At 43.6% G+C, this 24,831-nt stretch overlaps 1 protein-coding gene across 1 annotated transcript; it reads left to right on the top strand.

Annotated features, from left to right (window-relative positions):
• The first annotated feature begins 911 nt into the window (after positions 1–911).
• Positions 912–21,787, top strand: LOC123729295 (piggyBac transposable element-derived protein 4-like). Its single transcript, XM_045704026.1, has 2 exons — positions 912–2,619; positions 20,050–21,787. The coding sequence occupies exon 2, from the start codon at positions 20,898–20,900 to the stop codon at positions 21,699–21,701; it is 804 nt and encodes a 267-aa protein (XP_045559982.1). The 5' UTR covers positions 912–2,619; positions 20,050–20,897; the 3' UTR covers positions 21,702–21,787.
• Positions 21,788–24,831: the final 3,044 nt, after the last annotated feature.

Raw genomic sequence — 24,831 nt, 5'->3', positions numbered from 1 at the left:
TTTGACACAGAAAAAAAAAAAATGTATGAAATGAAATGTATGCATTCACTACTGTAAGTCGCTCTGGATAAGAGCGTCTGCTAAATGACTAAAATGTAAATGTAAATGTATACCAATTAGGATCTGGCTAAAAATACTTGAATCAGTTATAGAACCCATTTCCCGTTATGGTTGTGAGGTCCGGGGTCTGCTCACAAACCAAGAATTCATAAAATGGTATAAACACCAAATTGAGACTGCATGCAGAATTCTACAAAAATATACTCTGTGTACAACGTAAAACACCAACTAATGCAGAGCAGAACAGAATTAGGCCAATACCAACTAATTATCAACATCCAGAAAAGAGACGTTCAATTCTCAACCACCTAAAAAGGAAGCGATTTCCAAACCTTCCATAACAAAGCCCTCACTTACAGAGAGATGAACCTGGAGAATACTAAGCCAGCTGGTCCTGGGGCTCTGTTCACAAACACAAAATTATCCTACAGAGCAACAGGACTGCAACACAATTAGGCACAACCTAATCATGAGAAAACAAACATTGGACATTGACACATTGGAAAGAATTAACAAAAAAAATTAACTAGAATGCTATTTGGCCATAAACAGAGACTACAAAGTGGCAGAATGCCTTAAGGAAAGCATTAACTATGTATAGACTCAGTGAGAATAGCCTTGCTATTGAGAAAGGTCACCGTAAGCAGACCTGGCACTCAAGAGAAGACAGGCTATGTGCACACTGCTCTCAAAATGAGGTGGAAACTGAGCTGCACTTTCTAACCTCCTGCCAAATGTATGTGTCACACACTGATCTGTTTCACCTGTCATTTTGATTGTCTCCACCCCCCTTCAGGTGTCGCTCATCTTCCCCATTATCCCCTGTGTATTTATACCTGTGTTCTCTGTTTGTCTGTTGCCAGTTTGTCAAGTCAACCAGCGGTTTTGTGTCTAGGGGCTGTTCTGTCCCAACGTTCTGCCCTGGACCTTAAGCTGCATCACAGAGAGGGACTACGATGTGGAGAATCGTGAGCTTCTCGTGGTGAAGATGGCATTGGAGGAATGAAGGCACTGGCTAGAAGGGGCGGAACATCCGTTCATTGTGTGGACCGACCACAAAAACCTAGAGTATCTCTGCACCACCAAGCACCTCAACACCAGGCAAGGGAGATTGGCCCTGCTGTTTACCCGGTTCAACTTTTCCCTCTCCTACCGGCTGGGGTCCATGAACATCAAGCCCGATGCCCTGCCGCTATAACCCCACGGTTACCACCCCGGAGCCCGAGACCATCCTTCCCAACTTGTGCCTGATGACGGCACTCAACTGGGGTATAGGGAAACAGGTCCGGGAGGTGCAGCGGTCCCAGCCGAACCCTGGGGGGGGCCCAGATAACCGGATGTTTGTGCCTGATGCTGTCCCCTCCGTGGTCCTGGAGTGGGTCCATTCCTTCAGGCTTGCCTGTCACCCGGGCTCTTGTCAGATCCTGGCCTTCATGCAACAACACTTTTGGTGGCCTACTATGGTTCCGTATGTTGCCGCGTTTGTCACCGCCTGCACGGTCTGCACACAGAACAAGACACCTCGGCAAGCTCCAGCTGGTCTTCTCCAACCACTGCCTGTCCCTCATCGTCCGTTCGTCATGGGTTTCCCCCATCTGAGGGCAACACTGCCATCCTGCCTGTAGTCGACTTATTATTATTATTTTTTTCCAAAGCCACCCACTTCATTCCTCTTCCCAAACTACCCGGAAAGCCCAGCTTATGGTACAGCACGTCTTCCAGATCCACAGACTCCCGGTCGACATGGTCACCGACCGGGGTCCGCAGTTCTGGAAGGCATTCTGCACGCTCATTGGGTCATCGGCCAGCCAGACAGAGTGAGCCAACCAGGACTTAGTGACGACTCTTCACTGCCTAGTCTCCGCCAACCCTACCACCTGGAGTCAGCAACTGGTATGGGTTGAGTAAGCTCGCAACACCCTTTCTTGCTCTGACACGGGTCTCTCACCCTTTGAGTGTTCCTTGGGATATCAGCCTCCACTCTTCCAGAGCAAGTGGAGAAAGTCAGCAATCCCTCTGCCCAGATGTTTCTCTGTCGCCGTACCTGGAAGGGAGCCCAGGCCGCTTGGTTGAAGACCACTTCCAGGTATAGGTGACAAGCGGCTCGCCACTGGACCCCTACTCCACGCTATCGGCTTGGGCAGAAGGTATGGCTCTCTGGAGTCCTGTAAACTTTCCCCGCATTTCATCGGCCCGTTCCTCGCATTTCATCGGCCCGTTCCCCATCTCCAGTGTCATTAGCTCCACTAATGTTTGTCTTTTGTTACCACGTACCCTCCATATTCACCCTACAGTACTTTCCATGTGTCTAGGATTAAGCCCGTGTCTCACAACCCTTTGTCTATTGTTTCCAGGCCCACCCCTCTCCCCGGTTCATCGATGGCCATCCAGTATACACGGTGAGATGCCTCCTGAGTGTTCGACCATGGGGCAGGGGTTTCCAGTACCTGGTTGAGTGGGAGGGTTATGGCCCAGAGGAGAGGTGCTAGCTCCCCGCTAGAGACCTCCTGGACCCAGGCCTCATCGCAGACTTCCACCACCAGTACCCCGGACAACCAGGTATGCGCCCAGGTAGGACGCCAGGTGGTGCCCCTAGAGGGGGTGTACTGTCACACCCTGATCTGTTTCACCTGTCTTTGTTATTGTCTCCACCCCCTCCAGGTGTTTCCCATCTTCCCCATTATCCCCTGTGTATTTATACCTGTGTTCTGTTTGTCTGTTGCCAGTTCGTCTCGTTTGTCAAGTCAACCAGCGTTTTTGTGTCTCAGCTCCTGGTTTTGACCCTTGTCTGTCATGTCTCTGAGGCCGCCTGCCTGAGCCTGAGCCTGCCTGCTGACCTATACCTTTGCCCAACCTCTGGATTATCGACCTATCCCTACCCTGAGCCTGCCTGCTGTTCAGCACCAATGCCTCTGGTTTACTGAACCCTGCCTGCCTTGACCTGTCTATTGCCTGCCCCTGTTGGATTATTAAACCATTGTTAATTCAACCTTGTCTGCATCTGGGTCTTACCTTCATACCTGATACTATGACCATATTGGAGACATATATTTCCCTCAGATTACACAGAACCACAAAGAATTCAAAAACAAATCCAATTTTGATAAACTCCCATATCTATTGGGTGAAATACCACAGTATTCAATCACAGCAGCAACCAGTGAAAAACAAACACAATTGTAAATGCAACCTATATTATCTATTTCACTTGCTTTGGCAATTTAAACATATGTTACCCATGCCAATGAAGTCCCTTAAATTGAAAATTAATTGAGAGAGACAAAGAGACGGAGGGAGAGTGTGAGAGAGAGATGTGGAAGGTTTGTTTTTAACATTTTTTACATTAGGAATGAGATCTCACTGGGGATTTGCAGTTCTGACTTCGCTGTTCTCGTGTGTGTGTGTGTATCGCCGTGGTGTTATGTCTCTGAGAAGCTGTTGTTGTTAACCTACTTTAGCCGAATGATTTCAGCATACTTCCCTAAACACTCTACTGCATCTAAATTCCTGGAAGGGAAAAAGCTCACTCTCCGTCTCTCCATCTGTTCCATCTGTTCTTCTCTATCTCCCTCTCTCTGCCTCTATCTGTTTCCGAGTTCTCTTTCTCTCTCTGTCTCCCTCTCTCTCTCATCTCCCTCTCCCTAAGCAGCCTATTCAGATGCTGTCACCCCTACTATCCTGCTATGTTGTCATGTTGCCTCTCTAAACCTTCAGATGCTGTCACCACTACTATCCTGCTATGTTGCCTCTCTAAACCTTCAGATGCTGTCACCACTACTGTCATGCTGCCTCTCTAAACATGCTGTAAATCTAATTTCAGAGCAGGATTTCATGTGTTGTCTAATCCCAGGTGTTCCGTCTGGATTGATTCTACTCCTGTTATCAGACCTTAATTGGGACAGATACATTTTTTTATTAAAAGCTCTTTTTGGCCCTTGGCACTAAAGCTTAAGTCTCAAACACTTTCTGCTGACTTTTAATAAGAAACCCTTAGTGCTGTTTTAGCGAAGGAATCAATGGAGGTAAAAAGAGATTAGACCTAGAAAAGAAATGCGCTCTTCCTCTCATTTTAGAGGTGATGAACATTGGATAGTCACTTATGACATCAACTTTATAGTGACAGGGTCATGACATTAACAAATAGAATGATGATGAGAAGGGGAAGAAAGGAGGATAGGGGAGGAGAGATGGAATGACAGAATTTAAAGAGAAGAGGCCGCTGTTAAAGTTCTGTATCTTGTTCTTGTAATCTTTCCTGTCTCCTCCCTCTCTCTCTCCCTCTCTCTGCCTCTCTCTGCCCCACCCTCCCTCTCCCTGCCTGTCCCTGCCTGTCCCTACCTCTATCTACCTTTCCCTGCCTCTCCCTCCTTCTCCTTCCCTCTCCCTGCCTCTCCCTCCCCCTCCCTACCTCTTCCTCCTTCCTAGTTCTGGGTAATTGGATTTCAGGACCAGGCCAGAGGTGGGAACTCCACACACTCTTCCAAATGTCAGGGGTGAGAGGTCAACACAGTGTCATTGCTAATCTGTCCCTGGGTGGTAAAGGGCCAACACAGAGGCGGACCTTTCTAACTCTCCCTGTGTGTTTGTGTGGGGGGTGGAGGCAGAGGTCACCCCTTGCTCAGGCCCTAGTGGCATAGAGGGGGAAGGGGAGGTGGAGAGCGGGGGAGAGAGGGAGAGAAGGATTTCTCTTCTCTCATTTAATACAAGGTGACCCTGACCAAGCCTGTATGTATGTGGTCGGAGAGCACGAAGAGAGAAACCATACCAGAGCAGACAGTCACTAGAACTGGTCAGCTAAGCTACCCAGAGCACACAGGCATTATCCTCAGTCAACTGAGTGGTCCTCGCTCACGCCCAGTCTAGGATCAATACTTCATAAACATAGTTTTGTTCCTCCCACCTAAAATGAATGGAAGGAAAGAGAGAGGATAGTAATCCCAGGTGTTATCTACTGTATGTCTCTCTATAGAGTGAAATTACTACCCAGGTGTTATTTATGTCTCTCAATAGAGTGAAATTACTACCCAGGTGTTATCTATGTCTTTCAATAGAGTGAAATTACTACCCAGGTGTTATCTATGTCTCTCTATAGAGAGATGAATTCCAAGGTGTTATCTTTGTCTCTCTACAGAGAGAAATGACTTGCCAGGCTACTCTAAAAACAACAGTTGTAGACTAACAGTGAACTGTTTACTTATGGCGCTTCCCAACCAATGCAGAGAGAAAAATCAAAAAAATAATAACACAAGGAATAAATAGACAATGAGTAACGATGCCTTGGCTATACACACGGGTACCAGTAGCGAGTCGATGAGCAGGGGTACGAGGTAATTGAGGTAGATATGTACTTATAGGTAGGGATAAAGTGACTAGGTAACACGATAGATAATTAAAATTAGCAGTAGTGTATGTGATGAGTCAAAAGTTAGTACGATAAGCGGGGGGGGGAGGGGTCAATGTAGACAGTCTGGGTAGCTTTTTGATTAACTATTTAGTAGTCTTAGGGCTTGGGGATAGAAGCTGTTCAGGGTCCTATTGGTTAGAGACTTGGTGCATCGGTACCGCTTGCCATGCAGTAGCAGAGAGATCAGTCTATGACTTGGGAGGCTGGAGTCTCTGACCATTTTTAGGGCCTTCCTCAGACACAGCCCTGTATAGAGGTACTGGATGGCAGGGGGCTCGGTCGCAGTGATGTACTGGGCCGTACGCACTACCCTCTGTAGCTGTCATGTGCATCTTCAGACTCACCTGGACTCCATCAATTCCCTGATTATCTTCACTATATATGTCACTCCCTTTGGTTCCTTCCCCAGGCGTTATTGTTTCTGTTTCAGTGTCATGTCTGTGCGTTGTTCGTGTTTCTTGTTTTGTATTAAGTTGAGTTTATTTATTAAAACACTCACTCCCTGAACTTGCTTCCCGACTCTCAGCACAGTAGTGCCTTGCGGTCGAGTGCCAAGCAGTTGCCATACTGCAGCCAGTCAAGATGCTCTCAATAGTGCAGCTGAACCTTTTGAGGATCTGAGGTTCCCTGCCAAATTTTTTCAGCCTCCTGAGGGGGAAGAGGTATTGTCATGCCTTCTTCATGACGGTGTTGGTGAGTGTGGACCAGTGATGTGGTTATTCATTAGTGATGTGGACACAGAGGAACTTGAAGCCCTCGACCCGCTCTGCCACAGCCTTGTCAATGTGCTGAGACCCCTATTGATTCAGACCTGTGTAGAGACCCCTATTGATTCAGAAGTCTGTAGAGACCCATATTGATTCAGACTTGTATAGAGACCCCTATTGATTCAGATGTAAGTAGAGACCACTAATGACTCAGATCTGTATTGAGACCCCTATTGATTCAGATCTGTGAAGAGACCCCTATTGATTCAGATCTGTGTAGAGACCTCTATTGATTCAGATCTGTGTGGAGACCCCTATTGATTCAGATCTGTATGGAGACCTCTATTGATTCAGATCTCTGTAGAGACCCCTATTGATTCAGATCTGTATGGAGACCTCTATTGATTCAGATCTGTGTAGAGACCTCTATTGATTCAGATCTGTATGGACACCTCTATTGATTCAGATCTGTATAGAGACCCCTATTGATTCAGATCTGTGTAGAGACCCCTATTGATTCAGATCTGTGTGGAGACCCCTATTGATTCAGATCTGTATGGAGACCTCTATTGATTCAGATCTCTGTAGAGCCCCCTATTGATTCAGGACAGACGTTCCGCTAGTGTGAAAATACTGCCCCCTATCCCAAACAGGTTAAAGTGACTAGTGATCCATTTATGAAAGTGTCCAGTGTTTGGGTCTCAATGTAGGCAGCAGCCTCTGAGTTAGTGAATGCTGTTTAGCAGTCTGATGGCCTTGAGATAGAAGCTGTTTTTCAATCTCTCAGTCCCAGCTTTGATGCACCTGTACTGACCTCGCCTTCTGGATGATAGCGATGTGAACAGGCAGTGGCTTGGGTGGTTTTTGTCCTTGATGATCTTCTTGGGCTTCCTGTGACATCGGGTGCTGTAGGTGTCGTGGAAGCAGGTAGTTTGCCCCCGGTGGTGCGTTGTGCAGACCTCACTACCCTCTGGAGAGCCTTGCGGTTGAGGCCGGTGCAGTTGCCATACCAGGTGGTGATACAGCCCAACAGGATGCTCTCGATTATGCATCTGTAAAAGTTTGTCAGGGTTTTCGGTGACAAGCCAAATTTATTCAGCCTCCTGAGGTTGAAGAGGCGTTGTTGTGCCTTTTTCCCCACACTGTCTGTGTGGGTGGACCATTTAACTTCTTTGGGATAGGGGGCAGTATTTTCACGGCCGGATAAAAAACTGGTTACTACTCTTGCTCAGAAATGAGAATATGCATATTAGTAGATTTGGATAGAAAACAGTCTAAAGTTTCTAAAACTGTTTGAATGGTGTCTGTGAGTATAACAGAACTCATGTGGCAGGCCAAAACCTGAGAAGATTGCATGCAGGAAGTGCCCTGTCTGACAATTTGTAGTCCTTCTGTTGCATCTATATCGAAATTACATCAACTGTGCTGTTACGTGACACTTTCTAAGGCTTCCATTGGCTCTCTAAAGCCGCCAGAAAATGGAATGGGGTGTCTGCTGTCTCTGGGCAAAGTATAGGAGCAGAGTTTGTAAGTGGTCAGCCTGGGGACAGTGAGACTGGAGATGTGCGGTCACGAGAACTCGCCATTTTTTCCTTTCTCTCTTTGAATGAATACAACGTTGCCCGGTTGGTATATTATCGCTTTTTTACGAGAAAAATAGCATAAAAATTGATTTTAAACAGCGTTTGACATGCTTCTAAGTACGGTAATGGAATATTTGGATTTTTTTTGTCACGAAATGCGCTCGTGCGTTACCCTTCGGATAGTGACCTGAACGCACGAACAAAACGGAGGTATTTGGATATAACTAAGGATTATTTGGAACCAAAACAACATTTTTTGTTGAAGATGAAGGCCTGGGAGTGCATTCTGACAGCAAAGGTAATCCAATTTTTCTAATAGTAATTCTGAGTTTACTGAGCCCCGACGTTGGCGGGTCTGAATAGCTAGCCTTGATGGCCGAGCTATGTACTCAGAATATTGCAAAATGTGCTTTCGCCGAAAATCTATTTTAAAATCGGACATAGTGATTGCATAAAGCAGTTCTGTGTCTATAATTCTTAAAATAATTGTTATGTATTTTGTCAACGTTTATCATGAGTAATTCAGTAAATTCACCGGAAGTTTTCGGTGGGTACACTAGTTCTGAACATCACATGCTAATTTAAAAATCTGGTTTTTGATATAAATATGAACTTCATTGAACAAAACATGCATGTATTGTATAACATAATGCCCTGTTTGAGAAAATTGAATTGTGGTATTTTAGTTGGTTTTGTATTTCACGCCGTGCGATGCCATTGGCTGTTGGCTAGGGGTTCCGCTGGCGGAACGGTGTTCCACTAGCGGAACGTCTAGATGCAAGAGGTTAAGATTGTCTGTGTTGTGCACACCCAGGAACTTAAAACTTTCCACCTTCTCCACTGCTGTCCCTTCAATGTGCTCCCTCTGCTGTTTCCTGAAGTCCACGATCATCTCCTTTGTTTTGTTGACGTTGAGTTAGAGGTAGTTTCCCTGACACCACACTCAGAGTGCCCTCACCTCCTCCCTGTAGGCTGTCTCATCATTGTTGGTGATCAAGCCCACTACTGTTGTGTCATCTGCAAACTTGATGATTGAGTTGGAGGCGTGAATGGCCACACAGTCGTGGGTGAACAGAGAGTACAGGAGAGGGCTGAGCACACACCCCTGTGGGTGTTGAGGGTCAGCGAAGTGGAGATGTTGTTTCCTACCTTCACCACCTGCGGGTGGCCCGTCAGAAAGTCCAGGAGACAGTTGCACAGGGCGGGGTTGAGACTCAGGGCCTCCAGCTTGATGATGAGCTTGTAGGGTACTATGGTCTTTAATCCTGAGCTGTAGTCAATGAACAGCATTCTTACATAGGTGTTATTTTTGTCCAGATGGGATAGGGCAGTGTGCAGAGTGATAGCGACTGCGTCATCTGTGGGCCTGTTGGGGCGGTATGCAAACTGAAGTTGGTCTAGGGGGGCCGGTAAGTGGCGGTGATGATAGAAGTGAATTTTATGGGGCGGTAGTCATTTAGTTCAGTTATCTTTGCCTTCTTGACTATAGGAACAATGGTAGCCATCTTGAGCATATGGGGACAACAGACTGGGATAAGGAGCGATTGAATATGTCCGTAAACACACCAGCCAGCTGGTCGGCGCATGCTCTGAAGATGCGGCTATGGTTGTCGTCTGGGCCAGCAGCCTTGCGAGGGTTAACAAGTATGAATGTTTTACTCACGTCAGCCACGGAGAAGGAGAGTGGAGGGACACAGTCTTTGTTAGCAAGCCGCGACGGTGACACTGTATTATCCTCAAAGCGGGCAAAGAAGGTGTTTAGTTTGGAAGTCTGGAAGTGTGAGGTGGCTGTTTTTGTAGTCCATGATTTCCTGTAGACCCTGCCACATACATCTCGTGTCTGAGCCGTTGAATAGCGACTCCAATTTGTCCCTCTACCGGCATTTCGCTTGTTTGATTGCCTTGCGGAGGGAATAACTACACTGTTTATATTCAGCCATATTTCCAGACCTCTTTCCATGGTTAAATGTGGTGGATCGGGCTTTCATTTTTGCGCAAATGCCGCCATGCATCCACGGTTTCTGGTTAGGATAGGTTTTAATAGTCACAGTGGGTAAAACATCTCCAATGCACTTCTTTATAAACGCACTAACTGAGTCAGCATATAGGTCAATGTTGTTCTCTGAGGCTGACCGGAACATATTCCAGTCCGCGTGATCAAAACATTCTTGAAACGTGGCTTCCGACTATTCAGACCAGCGTTGAATGGTTCTTGTCACTGGTACATCCTGTTTGAGTTTCTGCCTATAAGATGGAACAAGCAAGATGGCGTCGTGGTCGGATTTGCCGAAGGGAGGGCGGGGGAGGGCTTTGCATGCATTGCGGAAGTTGGAGTAGCAGTGGTGGAGAGTATTAGCCCTGCGTGTCATGCAATCAATATGCTGATAGAATTTAGGAAGCCTTGTTCTCAAATTTGCTTTGTTAACCTCTATGGGCTATGAACAGCCAGTGGAAGAGCGTGGCGCGAAATACAAATACCTCAACAATGCAATAATTTCAATATTTCAAACATACGACTATTTTACACCATTCGAAAGACAAGACTCTCGTTAATCTAACCAGAGTGTCCGATTTCAAAAAGGCTTTACAGCAAAAGCAAAACATTAGATTATGTTAGGAGAGTACATAGACACAAATAACCACACAGCCATTTTTCAAGCAAGCATATATGTCACATAAACCCAAAACACAGCTAAATGCAGCACTAATCTTTGATGAGCTTCATCAGATGACACTCCTAGGACATTGTTATACAATACATGCATGTTTTGTTCAATCAAATTCATATTTATATAAAAAAACAGCTTTTTACATTGGCGTGTGATGTTCAGAAATTGTATTCCCACCGAAAACTTCCGGTGAATTTACTAAATTACTCATGATAAACGTTCACAAAATACATAACAATTATTTTAAGAATTATAGATACAGAACTCCTTTATGCAATCGCTATGTCAGATTTTAACCTCTTACATCTAGACGTTCCGCTAGCGGAACACCTGCTCCAATATCCAATGATGAGCGTGGCGCGAAATACAAACTCCTCTAAAATCCGAAAACTTCCATTTTTCAAACATATGACTATTTTACAGCATTTTAAAGACAAGACTCTCGTTAATCTAACCACATTGTCCGATTTCAAAAAGGCTTTACAGCGAAAGCAAAACATTAGATTATGTCAGCAGAGTACCCAGCCAGAAATAATCAGACACCCATTTTTCAAGCTAGCATATAATGTCACAAAAACAAAACCACAGCTAAATGCAGCACTCACCTTTGATGATCTTCATCAGATTACAACCCTAGGACATTATGTTATACAATGCATGCATGTTTTGTTCAATCAAGTTCATATTTATATCAAAAAACAGCTTTTTTACATTAGCATGTGACGTTCAGAACTAGCATACCCCCCGCAAACATCCGGTGAATTTACTAAATTACTCACGATAAAAGTTCACAAAAAACATAACAATTATTTTAAGAATTATAGATACAGAACTCCTCTATGCACTCGATATGTCCGATTTGAAAATAGCTTTTTGGTGAAAGCACATTTTGCAATATTCTCAGTAGATAGCCCGGCATCACAGGGCTAGCTATTTAGACACCCACCAAGTTTAGCCCTGACCAAACTCCGATTTACTATTACAAAAGTTTGATTACCTTTGTTGTCTTCGTCAGAATGCACTCCCAGGACTGCTACTTCAATAACAAATGTTGGTTTGGTCCAAAATAATCCATCGTTATATCCAAATAGCGGCGTTTTAGTTCGTGCGTTCAAGACACTATCCGAAGTGTAAATAAGGGTCACGAGCATGGCGCAATTTGTGACAAAAGATTTCTAAATATTCCATTACCGTACTTCGAAGCATGTCAACCGCTGTTTAAAATCCATTTTTATGCCATTTTTCTCGTAAAAAAAGCGATAATATTCCGACCGGGAATCTGCGTTTAGGTAAACAGACGAAAGAAAACAAAGCATTCTGTCGACGCGGGCACGAGCCTGAGTCTCACAGTACTGTAACCAGCCACTATCCAAATGCGCTACTTTTTTTCAGCCAGAGCCTGCAAAGCCACGATTCAGCTTTTTGCCGCCTTCTGAGAGCCCATGGGAGCCGTAGGAAGTGTCACGTAACAGCAGAGATCCTCTGTAATGGATAGAGATAATCAAGAAGGGCAAGAAATTGTCAGACAGGGCACTTCCTGCATGGAATCTTCTCAGGTTTTGGCCTGCCAAATGAGTTCTGTTATATTCACAGACACCATTCAAACAGTTTTAGAAACTCTGGAGTGTTTTCTATCCAAAGCTAATAATTATATGCATATTCTAGTTTCTGGGCAGGAGTAATAATCAGATTAAATCGGGTACGTTTTTTATCCGGCTGTGAAAATACTGCCCCCTAGCCATAACAGGTTAAAATAGCTTTTCAGCAAAAGCACATTTTGCAATAATCTGAGTACATAGCTCAGCCATCACAGGCTAGCTAATTTGACACCCGCCAAGTTCGGTGGCTCACTAAACTCAGAATTATTATTAGAAAAATTGGATTACCTTTGCTGTTCTTCGTCAGAATGCACTCCCAGGACTGCTACTTCCACAACAAATGTTGTTTTTGTTCCAAATAATCCATAGTTATATCCAAATACCTCCGTTTTGTTTGTGCGTTCAGGTCACTAGCCAAAGGGTAACGCGCGAGCGCATTTCGAGACAAATAATTTCAAAATGTTCCATTACCGTACTTAGAAGCATGTCAAACGCTGTTTAAAATCAAATTTTATGGTATTTTTCTCGTAAAATAGCGATAATATTCCAACCAGACAATGCTGTATTCATTCAAAAAGGAAGAGAAAAAATGGCGAGGTCTCGTGAATGCGCATTTCCAATCTCTTAGTCACCAGGCAGTCCACTGACAAACTGTGCTCCTGTACTCTGCCCAGAGACAGGAGACGCGTCAATCCACTTTCTGAACGCTTTAGAAAGCCAATGGAAACCTTAGAAAGTGCTACATAACCCCATGGGCACTGTAGTTTCGATAGAGAAGCAAATGGAGAACTACAAATTCGCAGACAGGCCACTTCCTGCTTGGAATTTTCTCAGGTTTTTGCCTGCCATATGAGTTCTGTTATACTCACAGACACCATTCAAACAGTTTTAGAAACTTCAGAGTATTTTCTATCTAAATCTTCTAATAATATGCATATTCTCATTTCTGGGCAAGAGTAGTAACCAGTTTATATCGGGTAGGTTTTTTCATCCGGCCGGGAAAATACTGCCCCCTAGCCGATACAGGTTAAGCTACAATAAATGCGTTCTCCGGATATATAGTTTCCAGATTACATGGAGTCGAGTGAAGTTCCTTGAGGGCCGTCTTGGTGTTCGCTTGAGGGAGAATGTATACAGCTGTGACTTTAACTGACGAGAATTCTCTTGGTAGGTAAAATGGACGGCATTTGATTGTAAGGAATTCTAGGTCGGGTGAGCAGAAGGACTTGAGTTCCTGTATGTTGTTATGATTACACCATGAGTCGTTAATCATAAAGCATACACCCCCCCGCCCTTCCTCTTCCCAGAGAGGTGTTTATCTCTGTCGGCGCGATGCATGGATAAGCCGGTGGCTAAACCGATTCCAACAACATATCCAGAGAGAGCCATGTTTCCGTGAAACAAAGAAGGTTACAATCTCTGATGTTTCTCAGGAAAGCAACCCTTGCTCGAATTACATCTACCTTGTTGTCAATCGATTGGACATTGGCGAGTTGTATGCTCTGGAGCGGTGAACGATGTGCACGGAGGCCCTTCTGCAGCGCCGTTGTTTTGGGTCGGCTACTGGGATTAGATCCATTATTCTGGGTGGTGGTCTGAACAGAGGATCCGCTTCGGGAAAGTCGTATTCCTGGTCATAATGTTGATAAGTTGACGTCGCTCTTATATCCAATAGTTCTTCCCGGCTGTATGTAATAAGACTTAAGATTTCCTGTGGTAACAAGGTAAGAAATAATACATTAAAAAAACAAATACTGCATAGTTTCCTAAGAGCGAGAAGCGACCATCTCTGTCGGCGCCATTTCAGGGTTTAGGGGGATATTTGTAGCACACATGAAGACACATGAGGACATTTTTTTTCTGTTGTGATAATTTTGACATTAATTTCTAGCCAGATGTCAAATATTCCTGTTTTTAATGATTTAAAAGAGTGGGTTAAGTCTGCTCTATACCAAATTAGCATATCCCCTGAGTCTCTTCCCTGTTTCACACCTAGTAGATTGGTGGATGGGACTACCAGCTCTCTGTAAACTAGAGGGCAACCAGTGGGTCCTTCTCCTCTATACCATTTTTCTTGCAGGATGACAATGTCTGTATTTCCAATTTATTTTATGAAGTCTGGGTTCCTGCTCTTTAGGCCAAAGGCAGATGACCTCAGACCCTGTATATTCCAGGATGAGATAGTAAAAGCTGTGTGTTCAATAGTGTCGTTTTTGTGTGGTTAAGGCTTGAACCATTACAATAGGCGTGAGCAGAGCATTTTGAGCATCCGATACATACCTCTTACGTCACAGGATGAGGTTTGGGGGGGCGCATTAGTGGGGATTGGGTCTGTTGCTCTGCTCACGGTCTGGGCAACTCTCTCTGTCTCTCTGTCTCTGTCTCTGTGTTTGTGGAGCTATTATGAGAAGCTCCACCTGTCCTGTACGAATACACAGAGATAAACTCTGCACACAAACTGAGCACACACACACTATCCTCTAAGGGCATGAGCGCAATGAGCGAGAGAGCCTCTTCAATCAAAAACGTTATTTTGGTATTTTTGTCATTAGTCCACTGTTGATAAAGTACCAAAATATTTTGTATGTCAGCACTATCAGCCAAAAATGGGGGCGGCAGGTAGCCTAGTGGTTAGAACTTTGGGCCAGTAACCGAAAGGTTGCTAGATTGAATCCCCGAGCTGACAAGGTAAAAATCTGTCATCCGGCCCCTGAACAAGGCAGTTAACCCATGGTTCCTAGGCTGTCATTGTAAATAAGAATTTATTCTTAGCTGACTTGCCTAGTTAAATAAAGAATAAATAAATATCCCCTAAGGCTCATTCCATGGAGGGCAAAGTGTCTGTGGGATTTTGCTCCACCTTTGTACTTGAATGATGAATTAAGTTTAAAATTAATTAATTAATTAATTACTAATTAGTAAGGAACTTTCAACTTGTTTTCTAGATATTAATTGAAAGAAAAAGCAAAAACCCGCAGACACTCGGCCCTCCATGGAATGAGTTCGACAACCCTGCCTTAAGGGTATGAGTGCAGTTTCATGGAGTTCCCCTTTATGTGGTGTGAGCAGAACTCCAAGCTCTGATACTGTAGCTCATGATTGCATGTGGCAACGTGTATCGCCCTGTAGCTAAATATTTTGTTCAACTTAAGTTCCTGTAATCAATCAATCAAATGTATATAGAAAACCCTTTTTACATCAGCCAATGTCACAAAGTGCTATACAAAAATAGCACTTTGTAATCATGCTGTAACCATGAAAGTAAGGTAATCTGATGTGGCCTCTCCCCAACACATGACCACCGCCTTCTCTAACCCTCCCCCAGTAATGTTTTCTACCAGCAGTCCTTTTCTGGTCCTTCACCCCAGCCATGTTTTCTCCCAGCAGTCCCTCTCGTCCTTCACCCCAGCCATGTTTTATACCAGCAGTCCCTCTCTGGTCTTTCACCCCCAACCATGTTTTCTCCCAGCAGTCCCTCTCTGGTCCTCCTCCTCCAGCCATGTTGTCTCCCAGCAGTCCCTCTCTGGTCCTTCACCCCCAGTTCCACCTGCTACGGTCTAGTGACTGTCACTCCTATTTTGGAGATGTCCAAAGGGACATCTCTCTTTACCTTCTCATCACCAACAGACACCTACTGTCCCCTATCACAATTTGACATGCAATCTCCTTGCATATGTGATCTCCATTGACCTTTCCTGGATCCTCCAGCCCTTCAAATATCCTGTATACATTTCTCCAACATAACTAGCCATCCATCCAACCAGCTCGCAGGCCTGGCTGCAGTCGGCATTCCAATTCCTCCCAAAGGTGTTCGATAGGGTTGAGGTCAGGGTTCCGTACAGGCCAGTCAAGTTCTTCCACACTGATCTCAACAAACCATTTCCATTTGGGGCGGCAGATAGGCTAGTGGTTAGGCTAGTGGTTAGAGCATTGACTCAGTAACCAAAAGGTTCCTGGATCGAATCCCCGAACAGACAAGGTAAAAATTTGTCGTTCTGCCCCTGAACAAGGCAGTTAACCTGTTGGGGACCCATTTGAGATAGGATCCCGTTAACGGGATTGCTTGACAAGATAGCATGGCGCAAAATACAAAACAGCAAAAATCTAATAATTTCAATTTCTCAAATATACGACTATTTTACACCATTTTAAAGATACACTTCTCCTTGATGTAACCACATTGTCCGATTTCAAAAAGGCTTTACAGCGAAAGCAAAACATTAGATTTTGTTTGGAGAGTACGTAGACAAAAATAATCACACAGCCATTTTCCAAGCAAGCATATATGTCAATAAAACACAAAACACAGCTAAATGAAGCATTAACCTTTGATCTTCATCAGATGACAATCCTAGGACATTATGTTATACAATACATGCATGTTTTGTTCGATAAAGTTCATATTTATATCCAAAAACAGCATTTTACATTGGCGCGTGACGTTCAGAAAATGTTTAGCCTCCAGAACTACCGGTGAATGAGCACACATATTGCAAAGATACTCATCATAAACATTGACAAAATACATAACAATTATTTTAAGAATTATAGATAGACTACTCCTGGATGCAAACACTGTGTCAGATTTTAAAATAGCTTTACGGAGAAAGCACATTTTTCAATATTCTGAGTACATAGCCATCACAGCTAGCTATTCAGACACCCGCCAAGTTCGGGGCAACAAACTCAGATATAGTATTAGAAATGTTGTATTACCTTTGCTGATCTTCATCAGAATGCACTCCCAGGACTGCTACTTCCACAAGAAATGTTGTTTTTGTTCCAAATAATCCATATTTATGTCCAAATACCTCCATTTTGTTCTTGCGTTCAGAGCACTATGCAAAGGAATAACACGCGAGCGCGGAACCAGAGAAAAATCAGTCTTTATGGTATTTTTCTTGTAGAAAAGCGATAATATTCCAACCGGACAATAGCGTATTCATTTCAGAAGAAAAATAACGAAAGGTGCACTCACATGACAGCGCATTTCCAATCCCTTTGTCCTTCAGCAGTCCACTCAGTAACTGAGCTCCTATATTCTGCCCGGTTACTGGATACGTATGAAACAACTTTCGGAGGGCTTTTGACAGCCAATGGAAGCCTTAGGAAGTGCAACGTGACCCCTAAGTATTTGTAGTTTCTCTAGGGATTCAAAAGTAGAACTACAGTTCTCAGACCTTGCACTTCCTGGTTGAAATTCTCAGGTTTTGGCCTGCCATATGAGTTCTGTTATACTCACAGACACCATTCAAACAGTTTTAGAAACGTCAGAGTGTTTTCTATCCAAATCTACTAATAATATGCATATTCTATTTCCTGGGCAAGAGAAGTAACCAGTTTAAATTGGGTATGTTTTTCATCCGGCTGTGAAAATACTGCCCCCTAGCCCCAAGAGGTTTTAACCCACTGTTCCCCGGTAGGCTGTCATTGTAAATACGAATTTGTTCTTAACTGACTTGCCTAGTTAAATAAAGGTTAAATAAAATAAATAAATAAATGGACCTTGCTTTGTCCACGGAGGAATTGTCATGCTGAAACAGGAAAGGGCCATCCTCATACTGTTGCCACGAAGTTGGAATCACGGAATCATCTAGAAGGACATTGTATGCTGTAGTGTTAAGATTTTCCTTGACTGGATATGAGGCCCAAACCATGAAAAACAGCCCCAGACCATTATTACTCCTCCATCAAACTTCACAGTTGGCACTATGCATTGGGACAGGTGGCGTTCTCCTGGTATCCCCCAAACCTAGATTCGTCCATCGTACTGCCAGTTGGTGAAGCGTGATTAATCACTCCAGAGAACGTGTTTCCACTGCTCCAGAGTCCAATGTTGTCGAGCTTTACATCACTCCAGCCGACACTTGGCATTGAGCATGGTGATCTTAGGCTTGTGTGGCTGCTCTGCCGTACACAAGGAAACCCACTTCATGGAAACCCAATTCATGAAGCTCCTGACGAACAGTTTTTTCATTTGCTGACATTGCGTCCAGAGGCAGTTTGGAACTGTCACGACTTCCGCCGAAGTCGGTCCCTCTCCTTGTTCAGGCGTCGTTCGGCGGTCCACGTCTTCTAGCCATCGCCGATCCACCTTTCATTTTTCATTCGTTTTTTCTTTGTTTTCTACACACCTGGTTTCATTCCCCAATTACATGTTCACGTATTTAACCCTCTGTTTCCCCCATGTTTTTGTGCGTGATTGTTTCTATGTTAATTCGGTACATTATGGCTGGTTTTCGATGGGTGCTGTTTTCACCCGTGCGTAATTGATTACCGTTTATTGTTGGTCAAGTGTATTTGTTACCTTGTGCCTTTATTTGGAGTAAAGTACGTTGCTCACTCATTCTGCTCTCCTGCGCCTGACTTCATGCACCAGCTACACCCACCTTCTGACAGGAACTTGGTAGTGAGTGCTGCAATCGAGGACAGACCATTTTTACATACTATGCCCTTCAGCACTCTTTGGTCTGTTAACTTCTATGGGCTAGGTCGGACGCTTGCGTCCCACCTGCCTAACATCCGGTGAAACAGCAGAGAGAAAAAAATTCTAAATACACAATTCGTAATATTAAACATTCTTGTAAATACATGTATTTTACATAATTTAAAAGCTTAACATCTTGTTAATCCAGCCGCAGTGTCCGATTTCAAAAAGGCTTTGCGGCGAAAGCATACATTATAACAATCTGAGGACTGCGTCCCGCAAACACAAGCATTACTAGCGTTTTCCAACCAAGCATTAGCCTCACTAAAGTCAGAAATAGCAATAAAATAATCATTTACCTTTGAAGATCTTCTTCTTTTGGCGATACAAAAGGCCCAATCTTCACAATAAATGGTCGTTTTGTTCTATAAAATCAATTTTTATAGCATAACACGAAACATTTCCTAAACGGCTAGTGTCATGAATTCCGTCTCCTTCAACTTTTGACGAGGCATTTGATGTAATTACTCACACTAAACACACGTTTATCCAGTCATGGTTGGTTTCATTGCAATCCTCTGTTTGTTAGTAACACAGCCAAACTTGATTGTTCTTTTTGCGGGACGTATTTACCGAAAGGAACTGATTTGAACACACCAAACAATGACCTCATTGCGCGCCAATGATATGACCAGTGCTTCGTTGATTGACTGTATTTCGGCCCAATGACCACTGATCGTCTTGAAATCTAGCTTGGTAGATAGCCAATGAGCTGAGGTAAACGGCAATATCTAATGGTTATATCCAGGAAGACAAGCTCTTGAATGAAAGTCAAGCGTAACACAGCCATTCGCCATTGAAACTTCTACCTGAAGGAGCCACATTGTTTGCGCGAAGCAGTTTTGAGTCGATATTATTTTCAGCGATTTCATCGATAGAATTATGGTGAGTAAATCTGGAAAATCAAAGGCAAAGTCCAGGTATACAGATCTACAAGACATTATTGATGAAATTGATCGAGATAGTGACACAGAATTACTTGAAGAGGAGTCGGATTGTGAGTCAAGTTTGGACTCCCAGTTTGAGGAAAGGTTTTTGCATGAAGAGGATGCAATTTTGGACTGATGAGTACCTCTCATGCCGTTGTTTGAAATTAATAATATCAAATATTATTCATTTGAGTTGTTTGGAGATATATATATTTTTTTATTTTTATTTTGTATGACATATATATACATATGGGTCTTCCCTGTGGCTCAGTTGGTAGAGCATGGTGTTTGCAATGCCAGCATGGTGTGTGCAACGCCAGGGTTGTGGGTTTGATTGCCATGGGGGGCCAGTACAACAAAAAAAATGCATGAAATGAAATGTATGTATTCACTACTGTAAGTCACTCTGGATAAGAGCGCCTGCTAAATGACTAAAATGTAAATATATATAAAATCAGTAATGAAATGTGTGAAGTACACATGGCTAAACATTATGAGTGTGTGTCTGTATATATTAGATATTTTTTTACATGTATTTATGTTTTACATGTATTTTATCTAAACATGGGGTTCACTACTCTATATATAATCTGTGTGTCTGTGTCTTCACAGTCCTTCCGATTCTGACTGGGAGCCGCCACTGCCAAGGTGCCCATCCTCCACAGGAGCCGGTTCATCTAGCCGGACCCCTGCTGTCTCCGGCTCCACACCTACCCCCGCCCGGCCAGGTGTGAAGTCTGTGACAAAGAAGCAGAGGTGGGGAAAAGAGAAACCTGCAATCAGAGAGGAGGAGGGTCGTTGGCCCTCTGTGCTTGAGGAGGATGTGGGCCCACCACCTCCAATATTCAGACCGAAAAGGCCACCAGGACCTCAGCTGGACATGACCTCCAACTACAGCCCCATGCAGCTTTTTCAACTGTTTTTACATCTTCAGTTATTGATTCCCTTGTCTTGAACACTAACAAATATGGTGCTAAGAAGCAGGCAGGCAAGAAAGAGGCATGGAAGCCCATTTCCATGTCAGATATTTTTTGTTATTTGTCAATGGTCATATACATGGGTCTAGTGAAGCTGAAAACCCTGAAACACTACTGGAAAACTGCTCCCCTCTATCAGCTGCCTTTCCCCTCCACTGTCATGTCGTGCAAAAGGTTTCTGACAATCTCACGGGCGCTTCACATCAGTGACCCTAAAGTTTATGAGGACAATGACAAGAAGTGAGGCACAGCAGGGTATGATAGGCTCTGCAAAATAAAACCTCTCTACCACAGTGTGGTTGAGGCCTGCAAGACCTATTTTCAGCCCGCCCAGAACCTTTCCATCGATGAGAGGATGGTAGCCTCAAAGGCCAGAATTGGCCTAAAACAATACATGCGTAACAAACCAACTAAATGGGGTTACAAACTGTTTGTTTTGGCTGATTCTGCGTGTGCATACACGTAAGGGACTATGATTCTGTCATGGCATTATTAGATTTTCAACTGCTGGGGAAGGGCTACAAACTTTTTGTGGACAATTTCTACACAAGCCCTACCCTGTTCACAGACCTGAGGAAGCTGGATATGTGGGCTTGTGGCACCATTCGGCCTAACAGAGTGGGCTTTCCAAAAACCAAGGAGAACGACATGCCTAAGCGGGCTGAGCGGGGTAGCATGCGATGGATTCGCCAAGATGGCCTGCTCTTTGTGAAGTGGATGGATACCAGAGAGGTGGTCATGTGCTCCAGTATCCACAAGTCCTTCAGTCGAGATCACGTCGTCAGGCGTGTGAAGGGCGCTACTGGGGCATGGACCACAAAAAATGTCCCCATTCCTGCAGCTATCAAGGACTATAACAAGAGCATGGGGGGTGTAGACCTGTCAGATGCGCTGATAGGCTACTATAATGTTCTCCGCAAGACCATGAAATGGTACAATACTTTTTTCTATCATTTCATTGACATTGCTGTGGTTAATTCCTTCATCATCCAGAAGGAAATGGTCAAGAGCTGTGGAAAGACCCCCATCTCACAGCTAGCCTTCCGAGAGCTGCTCATCCAGGAGCTTGCTGGCTACAGCAAGTCCACTGCAGCACCTTCTGTCCCCTCTACCTCTGTCCCCTCTACCTCTGTCCCCTCTACCTCTTCTGCTCCTTCAACCAGTGGTGATCACCTGCCCAAATTCATCTCTGCAGACATAAATGTGCCTCAGGGCAAAAAGGGCACAGTGGGGAGGAGACGCTGTGCCCTTTGTCACAGGAAATGCCCCAACACATGTACCATCTAGAAAAAAGAAACGCACACCTATAAAGGCGAGGTGCTGACTAGCGGAGTAGAACACTAGAAAATAAAGGAAAGCCGCACACTCTAAGAGCTCAGATGCAAAAATTTAATAACCAACGTTTCGACAGCGAAGCTGTCTTCATCAGGGTATCATCACAAACACTGCGAGATGAGTCATTTATATAGTGTAAAGACACACAGGTGTTTGTAATCATGGCCAAGTATGGCCTAATATCATTGGTTAACTCATATTTTAAAAAATGGCATACAAAGAACATACAAAAAGACAAACAAATGGATAGCATACAATCATAGCATTTGTAGTCTAAAATGTATCTAACAAACACTTACAATGGCAAAATCACAATAATCACAAGAATGGCTTCAGATCAAAGTCTACATTGAGACCGAAGGGACCAACACATGTACCACCTGGTCAGTAACTCTATGCTTTACAGCAGAAAGAGACTGCTATGGGCCATGGCACCAGCAGCACAGTTTTGTGGAGAGGACTGAGGGTCACAATATTCTACATTGAATGTCTGTAAATAGTTACCCTTGTTATTTACTTTTTTTTTTTTTCTTCCATATTTTACATTTTTTTGTACTTTTTTTTAGGGGTGTGTTAGAATATAAGTTTTGTATTTTGTATATAGTTTTTTACATCAAAATGTATCACTGTACCAATTCGGCCACTTGGGTACATTTGGGTACGTTTGTGTGGGACACCTGGGTGACTTCATGCTCAATGTCATGTAGCTCGCTCATTCCTGAAGATATGTGTCTGAAACTTTTCTCAGATACTGTTGACCTCTTATGTTCTGCATAGAAAGTATCCCCAGCATCCTATCTGAATGTTTGGCTGTTCCTGTTCAGTTGAAAGATGGTGCAACAATAACAGAAAACAGAAAACGTATTTTTGTTTCCTTGTATTTTCTTCTACCAGATCTATTGTGTTATATTCTCCTACATTCAATTCACATTTCCACAATCTTCAGAGTGTTTCCTTTCAAATGATACCAAGAAAATGCATATCCTTGCTTCTGGGCCTGAGCTACAGACAGTTAGATTTGGGTATGTCTTCAGGCGGAATTTGAGAGAAGTAGCCCAAAAAGGTTAACGGGATTTTATCCTCTAGAGGTTAAAATCAATTTTTATGCTATTTTTCTCGTAAAATAGCGATAATATTCCAACCGGGCAATGTTGTATTCATTCAAAGACTGAAAGAAAAAAATGGAGAAGTCTCGTTAACCTGTTAGGGCTAGGGGGCAGTATTGACACGGCTGGATAAAAAACGTACCCGATTTAATCTGGTTACTACTCCTGCCCAGTAACTAGAATATGCATATAATTATTGGCTTTGTATAGAAAACACCCTAAAGTTTCTAAAACTGTTTGAATGGTGTCTGTGAGTATAACAGAACTCATATGGCAGGCCAAAACCTGAGAAGATTCCATGCAGGAAGTGGCCTGTCTGACAAGTTGTGTTTCATCTTGGCTCTTTTTATTGAAGACTGAGGATCTTTGCTATAACGTGACACTTCCTACGGCTCCCATAGGCTCTCAGAGCCCGGGAAAAAGCTGAACGATATCGAGGCAGCCTCTGGCTGAAACACTTTATCGCGTTTGGCAAGTGGCCGATCAGAGTACTATGGGCTATGGGCTTAGGCGCGTGCCCGAGTCGACCCCATGCTTTATTTTCTTTTGTCTGTTTACCTAAACGCAGATTCCCGGTCGGAATATTATCGCTTTTTTATGAGAAAAATGGCATAAAAATTGATTTTAAACAGCGGTTGACATGCTTCGAAGTACGGTAATGGAATATTTAGAATTTTTTTGTCACGATTTGCGCCATGCTCGTCACCCTTATTTACCCTTTCGGATAGTGTCTTGAACGCATGAACAAAACGCCGCTATTTGGATATAACGATGGATTATTTTGGACCAAACCAACATTTGTTATTGAAGTAGAAGTCCTGGGAGTGCATTCTGACGAAGACAGCAAAGGTAATAACATTTTTCTTATAGTAAATCTGACTTTGGTGAGTGCTAAACTTGCTGGGTGTCTAAATAGCTAGCCCTTTGATGCCGGGCTATCTACTGAGAATATTGCAAAATGTGCTTTCACCGAAAAGCTATTTTAAAATCGGACATATCGAGTGCATAGAGGAGTTCTGTATCTATAATTCTTTAAATAATTGTTATGCTTTTTGTGAACGTTTATCGTGAGTAATTTAGTAAATTCACCGGCAGTGTTCGGTGGGAATGCTAGTCACATGCTAGTCACATGCTAATGTAAAAAGCTGGTTTTTGATATAAATATGAACTTGATTGAACAAAACATGCATGTATTGTATAACATAATGTCCTAGGTGTGTCATCTGATGAAGATCATCAAAGGTTAGTGCTATATTTAGCTGTGGTTTGGGTTTATGTGACATTATATGCTAGCTTGAAAAATGGGTGTCTGATTATTTCTGGCTGGGTACTCTGCTGACATAATCTAATGTTTTGCTTTCGTTGTAAAGCCTTTTTGAAATCGGACAGTGTGGTTAGATTAACGAGAGTCTTGTCTTTAACCTCTCTAGGGTAGGTGGCACCAAATCGTCCCACCTACGCAACAGCCAGTCTAATCCCGTGGTGCGATATTCAAATACCTTAAAAATGCTATTACTTCAATTTCTCAAACATATAACTATTTTACACCATTTTAAAGACAAGACTCTCCTTTATCTAACCACACTGTCCGATTTCAAAAAGGCTTTACAACGAAAGCAAAACATTAGATTATGTCAGCAGAGTACCCAGCCAGAAATAATCAGACACCCATCTGTTTAAAATCAATTTTTATGCGATTTTTCTCGTCAAAAAGCGATAATATTCCGACCGGGAAACCCTGTTTTCGTTCAAAGACGAAGAAATAAAAACATGGTGACGGCTCGTGCACACGCCCCCAGTCTCATTGTTCTCTGATCGATCACTATCCAAATGCGCTACTGTTTTTCAGCCTGGGACACCAGAATCATCATTCACCGTTCTGCCGCCTTCTGAGAGCCTATGGGAGCCGTAGGAAGTGTCACATTACAGAAGAGATACTCAGTTTTCAATAAAGAGAGTGTAGAAGGCCAAGAAAT

Source organism: Salmo salar, chromosome ssa20 (assembly GCF_905237065.1).
Source record: "Salmo salar chromosome ssa20, Ssal_v3.1, whole genome shotgun sequence".
In the NCBI taxonomy this organism is placed as follows: domain Eukaryota; kingdom Metazoa; phylum Chordata; class Actinopteri; order Salmoniformes; family Salmonidae; genus Salmo; species Salmo salar.
This window is presented reverse-complemented; position numbering and strand designations above follow the sequence as displayed.

Excerpts from the sequence above, each read along its gene's own strand:
- LOC123729295 (XM_045704026.1), top strand. The coding sequence starts at position 20,898 with ATGGCATTATTAGATTTTCAACTGCTGGGGAAGGGCTACAAACTTTTT.